The sequence below is a fragment of the Crinia signifera genome, chromosome 6, assembly GCF_055691185.1.
Source record: "Crinia signifera chromosome 6, ASM5569118v1, whole genome shotgun sequence".
Lineage (NCBI taxonomy): Eukaryota > Metazoa > Chordata > Amphibia > Anura > Myobatrachidae > Crinia > Crinia signifera.
In genome coordinates this window covers 199,920,276-199,939,066 of record NC_139222.1, presented here as the reverse complement: position 1 = coordinate 199,939,066, position 18,791 = coordinate 199,920,276, and the positions used below count along the sequence as shown (strand labels likewise).

Here is an 18,791-nt window from a genome sequence, read left to right as displayed (position 1 = left end):
AGAGGGATTAATAAAGTTAATACCAAACAAACAATTTTTTCGACCAATCAGCAAGCACCAAAAGTGATATATGTACCTGCAATTAATAACTGCACCATTGCCACTATGACTTGTAATCGAGCTAGGCCCTTTTCCACCCCTGAGCTGTTGGCCCTGGTCGACGTTATGGACCGTCACCTGGGGCCCATATGTTAGCAATGCGGACAAGCGGCGGGCGTATACTGCTGCCCGCCGCCTGATCTTCTCGACGACCGGCGTCCGCAGAAGCCTGGGGCAGGTTGAGCGGCGCTGGTCAGACCTGCGCCGGCGGCAGCCAGTTTTTCTCAGCAGCCTTCGCCGCCATATTGCCCGATGTAAGTTTTGATTACTAGTATGTCAGCGTTTTTTAGCAATGTTTTGTGTACTTTTTATAAATATGTTCCTGAGTATGGGGGTGTATATGGGGGTGTATATGGGGGGTATATGGGGTATATATGGGGGGTATATGGGGTGTATATGGGGGTATATGGGGGGTATATGGGGGGTATATGGGGTGTGTATGGGGGGTATATGGGGGGATATGGGGGGGATATGGGGGGTATATGGGGGGGATATGGGGGGTATATGGGTGTATAGGGGGTGTATAGGGGGGGGTTTAAGTAGTTGCTCAGTTTTTGGGTGTAGGATATCAATTAGTTTGCATGATAAATGTCTGAAATATCACAGCAATGATAATTTTGAAGGTTATGAGCATGACTAATGTGAATTTTTCTTTCCCCCTTTTTTATGAAACCCAATCTTCGATTTCTATGCCATCAACATGAACATTTCAGCACGGGCAAGAGCCCGCAGAGAAGCCCGGGAGCAGGCACGCCGGGACCAGGCAGCCCAGGAGCAGCCGGAAGAGGAGGAGGAAGAGGAGGAGGAAGAAGAGGAGGAAGAAGAGGAGGAGGAAGAGGAGGAGGAAGAGGAGAAGGAAGAGGAGGAGGAAGAAGAGGAGGAGGAAGAAGAGGAGACACTGGCTGTAGCTGGGGCCCACACCATTTCTCCATCCCCTTCCCCAACCCCCACCCCCTCCCCAACCCCCACCCCCTCCCCAACACTGGAGACACTGGCTGTAGCTGGGGCCCACACCATTTCTCCATCCCCTTCCCCCTCCCCAACCCCCACCCCCTCCCCAACCCCCACCCCAACACTGGAGACACTGGCTGTAGCTGGGGCCCACACCATTTCTCCATCCCCTTCCCCCTCCCCAACCCCCACCCCCTCCCCAACCCCCACCCCCTCCTCAACCCCCACCCCCTCCCCCTTGCTCATGACCACCCCAAACACCGCACAGCCAACCAGCGGGGACCAGGATGGCTCAAGTAGCCGTAAGTAAATAATGTGTATAATGTTGACCTACACATTTCTACACATCAAAAATCACAACAACCACATATGTGTATCCAACATCAACATTAGTTGCAACATATCACTGCAGGGCGACCATGAGGTGTGTCCTGTCCTTCTCCAGGAACAAGGGTCCCCTTGGTGGTTTTTTTGAGTGTGGCCATGCCTCACCCCTTGAATAATTGACATAACAGCACATCCAATGAGATATCCGACATAAGTGGTGTGGTAGTTATGTGGCTCCAGGTGTTGGGTAACTCCAGTTCCCAGCATGATGTGCAACACAGGGCCGGATTATAATGGAGGCACAAGGGGTCAGTGCCCCTGGGCACCCCTCTAGCTAGGGGCCCCCTGTGGTTGTCATGTATTTTTTAAAAAAAAAAATGTTTAAGTTATGTTTTTTTTTTTTTAGCTAAATGTTTTGTGCATGGGTGGGGTAGTGCTGCAGCTTCACCTATCTGCCAATGTGACAATGATTTATGGTGCTGAGCATCGGGAGCCAAGGCACACTGATTGCACAAGTGTGCAGTGCATTTCTGGGAGTTGACTAAGTCCCATGACACTTTGCACCAGAGGACAGAGGCTGAGAAGTTTGTGCTGAGCTCTGATTGGTGGAGCTCATTACATGCTTCTCAGGTCCATGGAGAACAGCAGCAGCAGCTTAGTCATGGGAGGGTTTTTAATCAGAGGCAGCACTAGGACTGTGAGGTCTCCTCCAGAGTAAGGGGCAGAGGGACAAACACAGGGTTTTCATGTGGTGTGTGTGTGTGTATATATATATATATATATATCCCATGCAGTTAACCATTGACCAAGTTTATTCTGCCTTTACTCTGTGTTTTGACAGTATAATATTCTCCCATGCAGTGTGCGGCCAGTAATGACAAGTGCAAGGGGGCCCCCCGCTCTAAAGTACCCCGGGCCCCCCAAAGGCTTAATCTGGCACTGGTGCAACATAAATGTAGAGATTGTTTTGTTAATAGTGTGTGAGGCCATGCGGATGCATGCTTTACAAACATAGCTGTAGGCCTATAATTTGTACAGCAATGTCCTAAATTTAAAATAGTAAGGAGTGCTTAAGCCACAACAATGTCATAACCCTTAAATAGCACAGCCTAATTGTGAGGTTAGAGGACAGTCCCCCAAAACCAAAGTACCAATTGGGATACAGCATACATTCATCCATGAAGGAGTAATTGAATTAATGTTATTTACTATGTACAGTATGTGTGTGTTAACATATTATTTTTTAGTACTGTGTTTACAGCAGACCCATCTTCAATGTAGTTTAAAAATGTATGTGGCCTTCACACATAACTCTGAACTTTTTATTATGTACAAATACAACAAACATTTGTGTATGTTATATATTTTTTTTTTTTTTTTATCCCTTCACTACAGACACTGAACAGCAGCAGGAGGAGGTGGCAGCCCTAATGAGGGAGATTGTATTGACCCTCCTGTACCTCCAGATCATGGCCCTTATTCTGATCGGTGCGGATATTCCCGCATTCTTACGGTGCGGTCCGCACGCCACGGTGTTTTGCCGCGTGCGGCCATCGTCCGTAGAAACGCCCACGTGTCCTCCGCATTCGGACGGACTCACTCTTTAAGAACAGGGCGTGTTTACGGACGACATACAAAGCATGCGTGTGCGGGAGAAACACTCCGATTCGGCACGGTATTACAGAGTATTACAGAGTATGCTCGGGAATACCGCATCCGAACGGGAGCCAAGCGGTGCTACCGCACGTAAGCGGAGTATTTACGCCAAACAACCCACTATGAAGTATCTTCTGCTATACATCACATGACCCACTTATTATACATGTCTAATACACATGTGTATTGATAGTATTAATATTCAGTCATGTCCATTGTTAGCAGTTTTTAAGTGTGGGACAAGTACAGCATATGTGGGGGACTAGTAAGGTTTCCTTGAAGCAGCAATGGTTTCAATTAAAGCACTGACAAGCGGCCTATTAGTGAGTAATGAGTAAAGGAGTAGATTCTATTGGGTTCAGGTGTTAATGGTTGTAGTCATTAGGCGTACGTTCGCCTACCGCATGAACGAGTGGTGTCCGCAAAGCAATAGTACACTTGTGGACACCGCACATTTCTGCCCTTTTTGATCGCGTGCATTCGGAGTGGTTTCCGAATGTACGCCCCCCAACATAAGTGTACTCCCCCGTGTCCGCCCATGTTTCCGCCCCGTTTTGCCCACTTTGAAACTACGCCCATGTGTCATTCCGCATGACGCCCATAATACGCCCCTATTTCCCGAATGATAGCGGTGAACAGTTCTGGACGGGATCTGGCCGAACTGGTACCGAGTCAAAGCGTGGCACATGCGCGTTGCGTTCTCCAAGCATGCGCAGACGCCGTAAACACGCGATCCGAAAGTATGCGGTAAAGTCCGCATCAATCAGAATAAGGGCCCCTGTTTGGACTTCTGGAGGCCCGGATTTTTTTTTATCCCCCCCCCCCTTATTATTGTTGTCCGAAATAAAAGTTTATGTACAGTTCGAACTTGCCTGTGTTTTTACTAATAAATATGTTAGAGGGCTTGTAAGGGTAGGTACATACAGATGTGTACTGTAAGTTATACTTGTAATTTGAGGTGAGGTGTAATGATTGATGTGTGAATGTGTGTGTTTTTGAGTAAAATTACACATAGTGAAAATGCATGAATGTTTAATGTTGTTCGATTAAAACATCACACATAACATCAGGGTAGGTATACATGTTACACATTTTGGACAAACTAATTATGGACATAATTTAGTACATATACAGAAACACCAACATAACTTGATTTAAAAGTAACAGCAATATGGGGACACATAGATAGTGATTAAAATGCCACATTAGAACATAACAAATATACATGTAATGAGGGTTCAAATGTTGGTTTATTAGGTCTTTATTAAGGTAGACAATTGAGTTAATAGAAAACAATAATTGAATAACAAATAGATTAATTAATCAATTGTGAGATTTGTAGTTGAAAGGCAAGATTTGCAGGTCCATATATGTGAAGGGTATGGCAGCGTACACGGACGTACGCTCACTCTCACGAGCGGTGACATAAGCTGTGTTTTCCATTGAAAACAATAGGGACCCGTCCGTGCAAACTGGCGTACGCTCAGATCTCCGCAAGAAGTCGGTGGGGAGACGGACGAAAGACGTCCGTAAACGGCGCCGTACGCTCAGTTGTACGCCTGTTGTCGGAGTGCAAGGGCTGGGCCGTCCGCGTACGTTGCCGTACGCTCATTTGTACGCCACTCCCCTTCTACGGTATTTCTGCCCGTACGTAAGCGGCTGATTTGTGGGTGGACCTAACCCTAACGGCCGCGTACGGCTAGCGTACGTTAATGGCGAACGTACGCACGTTTGGCCGCTCCGATCAGAATAACCTCCATTATGTCAGAAAAACCGACAGGGCATTCAGGGAGCGGGCTGCTGCCCATAGGTTCAATATTAAAATAGCGTTAGAGCTGGACATGGCGAACACCCAGTCAGCAAGCACTTTGTAGAAACCAGACATTCATTGACTTCACTCCGTTACAGAATTATTGATCATGTACCTCCACTGTCTCCTGGGGGTGACAGATCATTAGTGCTACTACAAGCGGAGAGCCGATGGATCTATCTCCTGCATACATTGGCACCCCGCCGGCTAAATCAGAACTTAGGACTTACTTGCTTTCTTTAAAGAGATGTGGCTTTGTGTATTTGCTTTATATTACTATACATTTTTGTGTATTGTTATTATTTATGTATTGCTAGATTATTCACTGTCTGGTTACTATGTTTTTCTTCATGCTATGTTCTTTTAATGATTTGTATGTTTTTGTACAGATTACGTGTCACTGATCCCCTCCGTGGTTCACTGTGTTGCCGGAAGCACGTGACATCATTTTCAGACACACGGGCCGGACACAGTTACCTATGGATGGGACCAAGGGCTATTTAGGTAAGACACTATGTATTCTTTGTTCATTGGCACCTTGATAAAGTGGCAGCGCTTGCCACTACATGTTGGTAATCACACCTGTGTGTGCGAGTGCCGCCGCCCCTAGTACACATTGTCACATATATATATATATATATACACAAAGAAATAAGGAGAGCGAGCGCTCTATAGTGCATGAATCTGTATGATAAATTTATTCAAGGTACACACAGGTTTACAGATGGCTTAAAATCACGTACCAGACAATGCGGTACTAAACACCGCAGATATAAAGCATAGGCGTGCTGTCTCAGCAGCCGGGTGTTGGAGAGGTTACACTCACACGGCAATCCGACTTTGCAGCAGCAGCAGCGGTGAGACTCCACACGTCAGAGCGGCACGATATCCCCACAGGTAACTCTGGTCAGAGACGACGCTAGGCCACGTCCCAACGCGTTTCGTAATCAACTTCGTCAGAGGGCTCTTAAGCCATCTGTAAACCTGTAAACCTGTGTGTACCTTGAATAAATTTATCATACAGATTCATGCACTATAGAGCGCTCGCTCTCCTTATTTCTTTGTAGACAAGCACCTGTTGGATCCAGGATTACCTCACCTGAGGTGGAGAGCTTGGAGCTGCCGGGTTAAATACCTGAGTGCCTATTATATACACGTGGAGGAACAATGTGTGGTACATCTTGCCCAATTGGACATAAATTGGCATTTATAACTCCTTATTTTTTGCGCACTGTTAGTTTGTCATATTTTGAATGAATATATATATATATATAGTCCAGAGTTCCCACACTGATCCGTGTAGGATGTAAGGCACTCGCCGGAATAACGAGTATCCAAACTCTGTTATAAATTCATCAAGTTTTTAGTTTTTATTCCAGTCATAGGATTGTGCTGCGATAATCACTATCCATACGGGCATAGTGATTATCGCAGCACAATCCTATGACTGGAATAAAAACTAAAAACTTGATGAATTTATAACAGAGTTTGGATACTCGTTATTCCGGCGAGTGCCTTACATCCTACACGGATCAGTGTGGGAACTCTGGACTATATTTGGGTGCATGATCTAATGCACCTCTTGTAAGGCACCCCAAGTTGCATTGGGTGAGTACGAGTGCGGTCTCCCCTCGAACTATATATATATATATATATATATATATATATATATATATATATGTCCTTTGATTGTATAGTCCATATGAAAAGGTACATGGCAGCAGAATTAATACTATTGAGGCTGATAAAGTTAAAGAGGATAATGGAGTTAGGTAACTGAAAGAAATAGAGGTAAAGAAGAGGAGTGAGTGGAATGGGGGAGAGAAGTAGTCAGGTTTAGGGGGGCTGGCAAGGGAATATGGTAGAAAAAAGCCATCCAGTAAGAGAGGATGCACCAGCTGTGCCAGTGATTCCCTGCTCACTGCTGTCCAGTCTCTCTTGACCACCCCTGCCCTGACTTTGACTCCGCCTATTTTCCACCATATCCCTATATTTGCCACCATTGACTGCGTCTCTGCTTTACCTGGACCTGGTACATCCAACTCATCATTGTGGCAATCTTCTCTAATTGCATCTATTCTATGACCTACCTGGTATCTTGCACTACCGAGGGTCTCATCCCTCCTACCACTTTCCCCATTGACTGGATATACAAACTCTTGGTCCAATCACCCTGGCCAAAACTTATGTTATGCCTGCTGGATTTCAGATGGCTGACAGACAAGGACTAGTCAGACAGTCAGTAAGTATACACCAAAAGTTAGACATGCATTAGTCAGACATTGACAAAACTAACAACACAAGTAAAATGTTGACATGAAGAATCAATATGTGTACATGGACACTGTGTACATGTGGTTATGGTATATTACATCTACATACCTAGGTCTACAGTCATATGGTCGACCACTAATGGTCGACAGTCAGAAGGTCGACAATAAAACGGTCGATAGGGTCCAATGGCTGACAGTGAAAAAGGACGACAGGGTCCAAAGGTCGACAGACAATAGGTCGACATGAAAACGGTCAACATGCATTTTGTTTTCAAAATTTCGAGCCAACATGTGCCGACAGGTGGTAATTAATGCCATCCACTACGGCATGGGGGGAGAATATAATAGTGTGAGGGGACGCGGTATACTTAGACAGTACCCATGTGTGTCTACCTATGTCAACATAGACACAAAAACACAGAAAATTCATGTTGATTTTTTCAATGTCGACCAATTGAAACTGTCGATGATTAGTGGTCGACCATATGAATTTAGACCTACACACTGTAGATGTAATATGCCATAACCACATTTATACAGTGTCCATGTACACATATAGATTTTTCATGTCAATATTTTACTTGTGTTGTTAGTTTTGTCAATGTCTGACTAATGCATGTCTAACTTTTGTCAATGTCTGAATAATGCATGTCTAACTTTTGTCAATGTCTGAATAATGCATGTCTAACTTTTGTCAATTTCTGAATAATGCATGTCTAACTTTTGTCAATGTCTGAATAATTCATGTCTAAAGGTGCTTACACACGGGGGCGATTTTGTGTATTATCGCTGGAAATATGGTCGCTGAGCGACCATATTGCCCGCGATGGGAGTGTGCACCGGAGTTATATCGCCGGGTGCACGCTCACGTTTTTACCCAAGTAGTGATCACTGGTCGCAGGAACATGCTCCTGCGGCCAGCTGATTTCCACTGCCGGGCTCCCCCGGCAGTTTCTTTTTCATCAGCGACCATCTCTGGTCGCTGATGAACAGGAGACACAGAGCAATATATTGCTAGCAATATATTGCTGAGCAATATATCTCCCCCGTGTGTAGGGGGCTTAACTTTTGTCAATGTCTGAATAATGCATGTCTAACTTTTGTCAATGCCTGACTAATGCAGGTCTAACTTTTGGTGTCTACCTATTGACTGTCTGACTAGACATTGTCTGTGAGCTATACCACACCCGACACTATTGCCCCAAAAATTCAAATTTTTTTAAAAAGTGTTGAGACATAGATCCGCCCCTGACACCCATGAAGCCCCACCCCCTGTGTTTTGATTGGCCCACAGGCCAATCAATCAAATACAATGGATGACCATCGATATGTAAAAATATCGATGGTCATCCATTGCATAGTTAAGCACTATCGATGGCCAGTTGCAGAATTGCCATCGATGGCAATTGCAACGATGGCCATCCCTAAGTTACACCCATGTACCGCAAAGCCTATTTAGGGAATCAAAAAAATGGCATAGTTCCTTTTCCCGGCAACTACAGTATTTATTTACAATTTCTTATATAGCACAGCATATTCCGTTGCGCTTTACAAGTAGACGGAACTACTGATATAACACTTATTCCAGGCAGCTGAAGCAAATGGCTCAGACAGTTAAGAGCCCTATTTCAGTACCCGGAATTGATGGCTAAAGTACTGGGAGCTTCAAAGCCACAACTGGAAGGCATGGCAAGAGCTCTTCTCTAATACTTGGCCAAGGTGGTCAGTGCCTCTTTCTGACACCTACTCAGCTTCCCACTCTGGCATCTAGAATGGCTGGGTAAGGTGCTCAGTGCCCTATTCTGGCACCTAGAATGGCTGTCTAATGTGGTCAGAGCCAGGTGCGGATTTAGAGGGGGGTGAATGGGGCGGTCGGCCCCCCTAGGGTGGACGCTGTCCCGTACAGCAGTGGCTGAGTGAGAGAGCGGAGATATTATTATAGCTGCTGGCGGCGGCGGGAGACCGGAGCTGAAGCTGTGAGCCTGTTACTATAGGAGTGTGCGGAGGTGTAAGCTCCAGGTGAGGCCAGGCGGCAGAGGTGTGCGTGTTGACGGGTGCGGGTGTCCAGGGTATATGTTGTGTGCACAGCAGTCGGGGGTGTGGGGGGTGCGACAAAGGGGAGTGGCGTACACTTGAGCGTACGCCACCGTACACGGACGGATCCCCTCTTAGCCACCGATAACTGGCGTACAACAGAACGTACGCCACCATATACGGATGGGTATCGTCTGTTTCCCCACCGACATCTTGCGTATATCTGAGCGTACGCCACATTGCACGGACGGGTCTCGCTTTTTTTCAATGGAAAACTCAGCGTGTGTCACCGATCGTGAGAGTGAGCGTACGTCCGTGCACGGTGGCGTACCCTTAACAAGCACGGATCACATTGCATTGCCTGTGCATGCAATGCGATGAAAACAAAGTACAAAAAGTATGTGCAAGCACATACTTTTTGTACTGTGCTATGAGGTGCCGCGGGAGCACGCACCTCAAAGCACAGAACGCACAGCCCGCATCGCAGCGTGTATGGGCTGCATTAGAATGAATGCTACCTACAATTAAACCAACCTTTACATGTAGAGAAGTGTTCAAAGATATGCTTCCAATGTGTTTGAGGGCTGTGTGTGGCTTGCAGGTAGTGAAATAATGGTTTTCACTTAATAGGCTGCAGCATTGCTTATTACATTCAGGTGTATGTGTTTGAGTAGTAATCAGCGTTAATTAGCAGACCCAGGCGTCTGCTCTCATACGGTATCTCTAGGGGTGGTCTGGAGCTATCTTTGGTGTCCGCCTGTTTTTGGGGCAAAATGCACGGTGCGTTCGCCGATCGAGCGGTTGTAGCACCGTACATTTTTGGTGCACACCCCCGTGTACTCCCATGTTTACGCCCCGTTTCCCTCATTATTCCAGCCGCTCCCCTAGAAACACCCCCATGCCGCCCACAATGTCCGCACTCTTGCGGACAGGTTTTTTCGCACGGAGAGACCCGTCCGTGAGCGGTGTGAGGTCGCCGCACCTGCGCATTGCGAAAGCTACGCATGCACAGATGAAAAAAAAAACGATCCGTCCGTTTACGGTCCCACCGTAGTGAGCAGAATGACAACCCCCCCCCCCCTATAATAAAAGTCTAAATCCGCCCCTGGTCAGAGCACCATTTTGGCATCTGGGATGGCTGATCCTGGTGCTCTGAATATCACATCCCGGAATTATCAAATAGCACACTCAGTGCCCCATTCTGGTACCTGGAAAATATGGGTAAGGTGCTCAGCAGCACCGGGAATAGCTTGGTTAAGGTGGTCTGTTATTAAAGGTCAGATGTTGTAACACTGCTTACACTGGCACCCCTGGCTGCCACCAATGTTGGGAGAATGCTCAATATCTCCATCTCCCCGTATGCAGCTGCAGAACACCCGGGCCCATGGTCAGGAGCAGCGGCGGGCTAGGAGGCTGGATGATATGCCTGCAGGATCGTAGCCCCGTGCAGGGGAAGCTCTCTGTCCGTGAGCGGCAGCCTCCAGTAACAGACCACGGGTTACGCAATACAAGCGCCGTTGAGCAAGGGGGCGCTGCAAGGAGCAGAGCCGTTCCGGAATCTGTAGCGTTCCGGTTTTTTACTTTTTACCCACTGTCCAGAAGAGCAGTAACCGCTCTACAGTCTGCTGCACATATACACCGGCTTTTCTCACCAGGGGGCGGGTCCTGGCGGCCGCTGCGCCTGCTCTGCTCCTGTATCCGGATAAGATGGCGGCGCCCTCTGTGCTTTGGAGGCGGCTTCGGGGTCCCGGGCTTATGGCTCTACTTGCCCGCCTCTGTGGCTGGGACCGTGGGGGCAGGTATGCACCAGTGTCACCAGGGGGCAGTGTCCTTGTAATCTTTATTATGTCTTCTCATACCCTACTTGCCCCGGGCACAGGGTAAAACTGCCCCGTGCTGTGCTAGCAACACCCATATTATTTACAGTCATAGAGCTACACTGTATGGCAGCAGCCGCATGTCTGCAGGGCAGGGGCATTACTACTATCCTCATGGCGTCTGCACATAGTACTGCACAACAGCCACAGCTGCCCAGTAATACCCCCGGTTTGTGTATCTACATGTAACTGCCTTGTGTATACTCATGTGCGGTTATATGTCACTGCGGGAAACGGTCATCTGTCAGACCAGACTTAGGTAGACAGTCATTAGGTCGACCCCGGAAGGTCGACTGCCCCCAAGGTCGACATGACTTAAGGTCGACATGGTTTTAGGTCGACAGTCATTAGGTCGACATGAGTTTTTCACTGATTTTTAAGCCGACGTGCCGACAGGCGGTATTTTATGCCCTACCATCCACTAGGGCAGGGCTGGGCAACACCGGCCCTCCAGATGTTGATGAACTACACATCCCAGCATGCCTTGCATCAGTTTCAGCATGGCCACATAGCAAAACTAATGCAAAGCATCCTGGGATGTGTAGTTCATTAACATCTGGAGGGCCGGTGTTGCCCAGCCCTGCACTAGGGCGTGGTGGGAGAATAAATAGTGTGCCCGAAGCACTGCGAGGGGCTGCGGTTCAACTCCAACTGTGTCCATGTCGACTGTGTCGACATTCGGGTAAAAAAACAGTGAAAAACTCATGTCGATCTAATGACTGTTGACCTAAAACCATGTCGACCTTGGCCCATGTCGACCTTGAGCCATGTCGACCTTGAGCTATGTCGACCTTTAACCCTGTCGACCTTGGGGACAGTCGACCTTCCGGGGTCGACCTAATGACTGTAGACCTAAGTCTGTTCTGACAGATGTACTGCTTCCGTCACCGCGCACCCGTCTGTGTCGCTATAGCTATATAACTGCCAGGTATTTTGCTTTTGCGCAATTACGTTTCCTGACTTCTTGCCCTAGGGGTACATTTCTAAGATGGGAGTTATTTTGAAGATCAAGGGGTTCTATCTATTATCTTCTAAAATGTGCTAAATGAGAAGTAGAATCTGATTGGTTGCTAAGGGCAACAGCCCACCTTCAATAGAACTCCCATCTTAATAAATATAACCCTGGTATTACCCATGTGTGTCTTTATAACCGTGTAATTGTCCACTATACTGTACTCCTGAAACTACATTAATTCACTCTTAGAGGTGTCTATTCTGTTCCTATTGAATTACCTAATATTCTCATGTATAGTTACCTGTTTGAGCGTCTTTCAGCTCAAAGCCGCCCAGTGTGTATGCCCCAGCGGTGAGCGCTCTCCCGCATCATCGCCGGGAAAGCTGCTCATCTGCTGGTAATACCAGCAGATGAGCGGCGATGAGGACGGCTTTGCATAGCTCTGCGCTATGCAACGCCGTCCTCCCCCCACCGTTTGCCCCCGGGCAGGGGGAAAGCCACTCAGTGTGTATTGACATCATCGCTGTTCATACACTCTGGGCATAGTCGCCCAGTGTGTATGGACCTTTACATTTCCTGACCCCTAGGTAATGTCGGGAGGTTGGACTTTGGACTTGGATGGATTTGCTAAATCTTATGTGCAGCCTCAGGGCGTGGGACGCTGCGAGGTGGGCAGGGGCAGCAGACGCAGAGGTGGCAGATGCCAATGAGGGGAATGGAGAGCCAGGCAGTAGGAGCAGGGAGCTGCAAGAAAAAAAAAAACCAAAACAAATGAATGGGCAGCCAGTGATTGGCTGAGTGCTCTCTCAGCCAATTGCTGATTGGCTGAGAGAGCTCTCAGACAATCACTGGGTGCCCATTCATTTCCATGGGCTTTTTTTTCTTTTCTTGCAGCACTGACAGCTCCCTGCTCCGTCTGCCAGGCTCTCCGTTTCCCTCACCGGCTCACCTGCGTCCCCCATCCGCCACCTCTATCTCTGCCACCCCCTGCTCCTTCCACCTGCAGCTCCCTAGAAGTTGCGATTTTATCATATGCAAAACTTAACACATGAAGTGCCTAATCGTGTGTCCCCCTCCCGGGGAGCTGCCGGGGAAATAAGGTCCGATTTGTCTTTTCCACCTCTCTGAAAAGAACCAGCGAGATGGAAACGGCGAGTGAAGGGGACGCCATTGACTACTCTAGCTATTGGCTCTGCTGGCCACCAGAGGCTCGCCAGCGGCATTGAATTTACCCCAATATGTCTATAGCTGCCTGGCCTTCTGACTTTCAGTAGTTCCCCTTATTCTAAACATATATACTGTAACTGTACCATATTATTGTATATTGTATTGGCAGAATGGGGGCACCATAGTTAGCATTGCTACAGCTGTTATTGATGCACTGTTGATTCTTGGCCAGGGCCCGATTTGTGTGGAGTTTGTATACATTCCCTGTATATGAGTGGGTGTTCTCTGGGTATTCTGGCTTCTTCCTGCCCTACAAGAAAACATGCTGGTAGGGCAGTTGTCTTCTGACTAAAATGTATCCCTGTATGTGCTTTTGTTACACACTATATGATTTTCACTATATCAGGGGTTCACAAACTTTTTTTTTGAATCACGGTGCCCTAAGAATCCAGATTTTTTTCGTGGTACCCCATGACCACAAATTTCTTATTGATTGCATTTTAGAAAAAATATTATATTACGTAAATTGTGTTTATATGTCATCTTTAAGATCAGCTATGGGGAGAAATTTATAGGATGAGAGATTCAGAAAATGAGAGATTTGGTAAGAAATCTCCAGTTTTTTCTTGTTAAAGCGGCAATCATTTACACTGCAAAACCAGTACAGCGCTGCATTAATAGTGGCTCTATATGATTTATATTGAGGACGCTTTCTGGCTTTTAGTGGAGTCCCCAATTCTAGAATAAAACTACCTAAAATACAAGTGCCCCCTATTATATTGTGTATAATATGCCTGCTATACTCCAAAAAAAGTGCAACTAATTTATTGTAGTGCCCTTGATCTATCTCTACATAACTGGCTGGCATACAAGTGTGTAATCACACCTTATCTCCTACTCCTGGTAGGGCCTCCTACTCTATACCTAAATAGACTACATGTCCAATATACTTTGTTACAATAATAACTGCTGCTTCTTGGCATTGACCACTAAGTTTGTAACTGTATAACTGACAGAAATGCTATTTGCATATTCAGTTATTTTATGTGGACTATCATACCCTCCAACAGTACCGAATTTGCCGGTACAGTACCGTTTTTTAACGGTCTGTATCGGCAAATTCAACCTGTACCGAATGTACCGGTTTTCTTAAATAATTGACAGCCGGGCAGAGAGCACTGTCTGTGCGCGCTGCCCTGCTGGATCTAGTCTCTACCTTTAAGTGAAAACAGTAGCAGCAGCCTGGTGGTGACCCGGTCCCTGCCCTGCTCCCCTCCGTCAGTAATATTATCAATTCCCCTTGTCTGGACGGCCGCGAGCCAATAGGAGCTCGCGGTCTGACAGCCAATCAGGAGCAACTGCCGGATCACAAGCTCCTATTGGTTTTTGGCCGTCCAGCGGCAGGAGAGTTGAAAATACAGACGGACTAGGCCGCTGCTCTTGCTGCTAGGACCTGCTGCAAGGAGGACAAATGCCCCTTTTGTGAGTGCATTACAGAACTGATTTTGTTTGTGTACAGAGTACACAAATGCCATGCTTTAGAATAATCACTTTAAAGGGGGGTTGGAATGAAAGACAGCATATTATGTATACAGTATACCCTATAGAAATGCATCAGCCCTGCAATAGTACACTCCATATAAATGCATCAGTCCTGCAACAATATATGTCCCCAGACTTTGTACTGTATACAAGTGTTGTCATGTAAGACAATGGAATTACCTGCAAATTAGATGCTGCTAGCTGTGCTTGTCAGCATTATGGCTGTGTTTGTATGATTTTTGTGTATTCCACTCAGTGTCTATTCTTTGCATAACATGAGTATGTAGGTAAGCAGCATGTAGTTGTCAAGTATGTAATGGGCATTATGGTTTGTTATATAGTATGTAATGGGCATCATGATGTGTGGCACATTGTTTAATGGTTTAAGGCAGTGGTTCCCAAAAAAAAGTGCAACCACTTGACCACAATATAAGCTCAGCCCATTCTGCGGACAGCATATAAAATAACAGAACCTTGTCAAATCTCTATTACTGAAGCAACAGACATTCCAACGGATCACGTTAGCCTTCCAATAGTGCCAGATACACATATGCCCCAAAAAGTGCCAGATACACATATGCTCCAATGGTGCCAGGTATGCCCGCACAGTGCCAGAAACGGGAATGCCACCACGGTGCCAGGTATGACCCCATGGTACTGGGTATGTGCCCACAGTGCCAACAATGCCCCTACAGTGCCAGCAACAAGTATACCCCCATAGTGCCAGCAACAAGTATGCCCCACAGTGCCAGCAATGCCCCACAGTGCCAGCAATGCCCCACAGTGCCAGTAACAAGTATGCCCCACAGTGCCAACAATGCCCCACAGTGCCAGCAATGCCCCACAGTGCCAGCAACAAGTATGCCCCACAGTGCCAGTAACAAGTATGCCCCACAGTGCCAACAATGCCCCACAGTGCCAGCAACAAGTATGCCCCACAGTGCCAGCAACAAGTATGCCCCACAGTGCCAGCAATGCCCCACAGTGCCAGCAATGCCCCACAGTGCCAGCAATGCCCCCATAGTATTTCCCAGCAGCAGCACACTCACCATTGACACTGCTGCTGGGGAGAGGACAGTCCAGTGTCCCCCTGCCATGTAGCTGCAGTGCTTCTCTCAGGGAAGGAGAGTACAGCACACTGCGTATCTCTCCTTCCCTTCAGCGTGACTGGGCTGCCCGTCAATCAAAGTTCGCGGGCCGGCTCCTGATTGGCGGACGGGCGGCCAGTCACAGGGAAGCACACTGAGGGGTAGGAGAGATGCGCAATGCACTCTCCTCCCCTCCAGCGACCTGTCTGACTGCCGCGGCCGCCATTACAGGCCGGGCCGCGGCGTACCCCCCAGCTTGTGGATGCGTACCCCCAGGGGTACGCGTACCACAGGTTGGGAACCGCTGGTTTACGGTGTATGGCCTTATGTGTAATTGGCATTACAGTGTTTACTAAAATGTGTAATGGGCATTACAATGTGTGTAACAGTGTGTAATACCACACCCCTTTTTGCGATGTCACGCCCTTTCCATTAAGCCACGCCCCCTTTCTGAATTTGTACCGATTTTTGCAATTCAAATGTTGGAGGGTATGGATTATACAGTATGTGTTTTATATGTGTGGCGTAAAACCACAGGGTACAAAAAAAAGGTAGAATGGTACAAGATCAGAGGTGAAGAAATATGGCATCTTGAATTTCTGATAGGTAACAATACTGTAGTTCAGTGAAAGGGTCTAAGTCAGTGGTTCACGAACTGTGTGCCTAGGCACCCTGGGGTGCCTCAGGACACTTGCAGGGGTGCCTTGGGTTGGTGGACCAGGATCAATTCATATTATTTATGGTCATTGTAAAAGGCAAAACCAGTGCTTGTGGCTGCCAATCATAATATATGTGGACAAACAGAAGCAAATCCTGTCCCTCACCAGATATCTGTGACATATAAACACAATGTACTTAATTAAATTGTTTTTTTTTCTGAATTTCTCGATAAGCATTTGGCCTAGGGGTGCCATGAAAATATTTTGATGCTCTAGGGCACCATGATTCAAAAAAGTTTTGGAACCCCTGGTCTAAGTAGTTAAACTCATTGCGGGCAATTGGACTGGCGGTGGGAGAACACCAGATAGTACATTTGATATAACAGTACATCGGCCCTCATAATAATGTGTACCCCACCTTAATCTGCATTGATGTGGCCTTTGAATTGCTTATGGCAGAGCAATTACCTATCAGTATACTGCCATTTTATCTCTTGGGCAGCATGGACGGTGTAATGGTTAGCATTACTGCCTCGCAGCTCTGAGGTCATGGGTTTAATTCCCACCATGGCCCTAATTTTGCAGAGTTTGTATATTCTCCCCGTGCTTGCGTGGATTTTCTCTGGGTACTCCGGTCTTCCCCCACAATCCAAAAATATACTGGTATGTGGCTCTCAACAAAATGAACCCTAGATCAAATGTGTGTGCATGTACATGTGGTAGGGAATATAGATTTTATGCTCCATTGGGGCAGGGACTGATGTGAATGTCCAAATCTTTTCTATAAAGCGCTGCATAATATGTGTGCACTATGTAAATAACTGGTAATAAATAATCTCTTATTAGAGCTCTTCTTGTAATCTTACCAGCTCTGACAAGAGATTATGACTCACCCCTCCATAGGCTGTAGATAAAAATCATATTTTGGGGCAGATGTATTCAGCCTGATAAAGTGAATTTCTCAGTACATATACTGAAGAATAGACCCAATATTCCAAGGACGCACTGAACCACAATAAATGGTTAAATCTCACGGCAGCCTGACCGCTGAGTTCCTTGAGGGCTCAGGAACTAATACACAACATACAACCCAATAGTGGTAAGGCACCTAAATTGTATAGATAAAATCAAAACATTAGTAAGTGATATAAAGTCCTCAATTCAGTGAAGCAGAGATAATGGAGTTTTTCCAAAGAAAGGTATTTATTTATTTCTTTCAACCAATGGATACAGGTAATGCAGATATAACCCCGACGCATTTAGTCTATGAAGACTTCATCAGGGGAATTTAACAAACTGTATCTTTCTATTGAAGTGAAATAGGTATTCCAATGATATATAAATCAGATATTCTATATTTCAAGTGTGTGAGGAATCCCAGCTAGTATGATGTAAATTCTAATATTCCACTCAGCTATGATGGTATCGCTTTATTAATCAAAGATGAAGGGGATTATTCTGGTTCACCACTCCTGGCAAATTCCTTCTTAAATGGACAAAACCATGTGCACTTCAGGGGGCAGATGTCAAATGTGCAGAGATAATTAGATTTGGGTGAGTTATTTTGTTTTTGTGCAGGGAAAATACTGACTGCTTTATTTTTACACTGCAATATAAATCTCACTTTAAAGTAAAACCCCACCCAAATCTAAGTATTTCTGCACAAGTTACATCTGCCCCACCTGCAGTGCACATGGTTTTGTCCATTTGAGAAGGAATTTGCCAGAATGAGTAAACCAAAATACCCCCCTATAGAAGGATTAAGGCCCTTATTCTGATCGGTGCGGCCGGATCCGAATATGCGGCCAGCACCGTGCGTGCGAAACCCCGCCTTCCATACGGATCGCCAACTCCGTCCGTACGCGGTAAGAAGCTGGCCGAACGGACCGCACGTGTATTTTTCACGGAATACGCCTCCTCCATCTCAGGGAACCTCCCCCCATCATTCAATGGTCGCAGACCATCGAATGCTGGACCGAGTGTTCCACCAGCTCCCGCAACCTCAGACCACACGGACATTTTTCCGTGCAAAAGCAGTGATCTGTGCGGGCAGCTGACATCCGGTGATGTCATATGTCCGCCCCCTACACGTGCGTCACGACTGCATTACCATACGTACGCCCAGCGTTTGCATGGGAACGCCCATGAAACACGGGGCGTATGCATATGGTAGTGAGCCCAAATAGCCCTTCACGCCCCTCTCCACCCCCTGTTCGTAGTGTCCACATTTCATGCGGGATTTGGCCGTACGCCCCGCTCGCACATGCGCAGAGACGCCTCTGCACATGCGCAGACACAAAACATCGGCGGCACGAACGCACGCGGTTATTACCGCACCAACCAGAATAAGGCC

At 46.8% G+C, this 18,791-nt stretch overlaps 1 protein-coding gene across 4 annotated transcripts in view; it reads left to right on the top strand.

Annotated features, from left to right (window-relative positions):
• Positions 1 to 18,791, top strand: part of PGS1 (phosphatidylglycerophosphate synthase 1) — a 97,790-nt gene that overhangs the window by 18,405 nt on the left and 60,594 nt on the right. Inside the window, exon 1 of one of the 4 annotated variants that reach the window (XR_014444578.1) lies at positions 10,598 to 10,949. The exons of 1 other annotated variant lie outside the window; for it this stretch is intronic. Coding sequence is in view for 2 of the 3 variants with exons in the window: in XM_083148602.1 (XP_083004728.1) it covers positions 10,858 to 10,949 (92 nt within the window). In the remaining variant the exon portion in view is untranslated. Of the gene's footprint in view, positions 1 to 10,597; positions 10,950 to 18,791 lie in introns of those variants that run through there. 2 more of the 4 variants (XM_083148602.1, XM_083148601.1) reach the window with 2 other exon arrangements.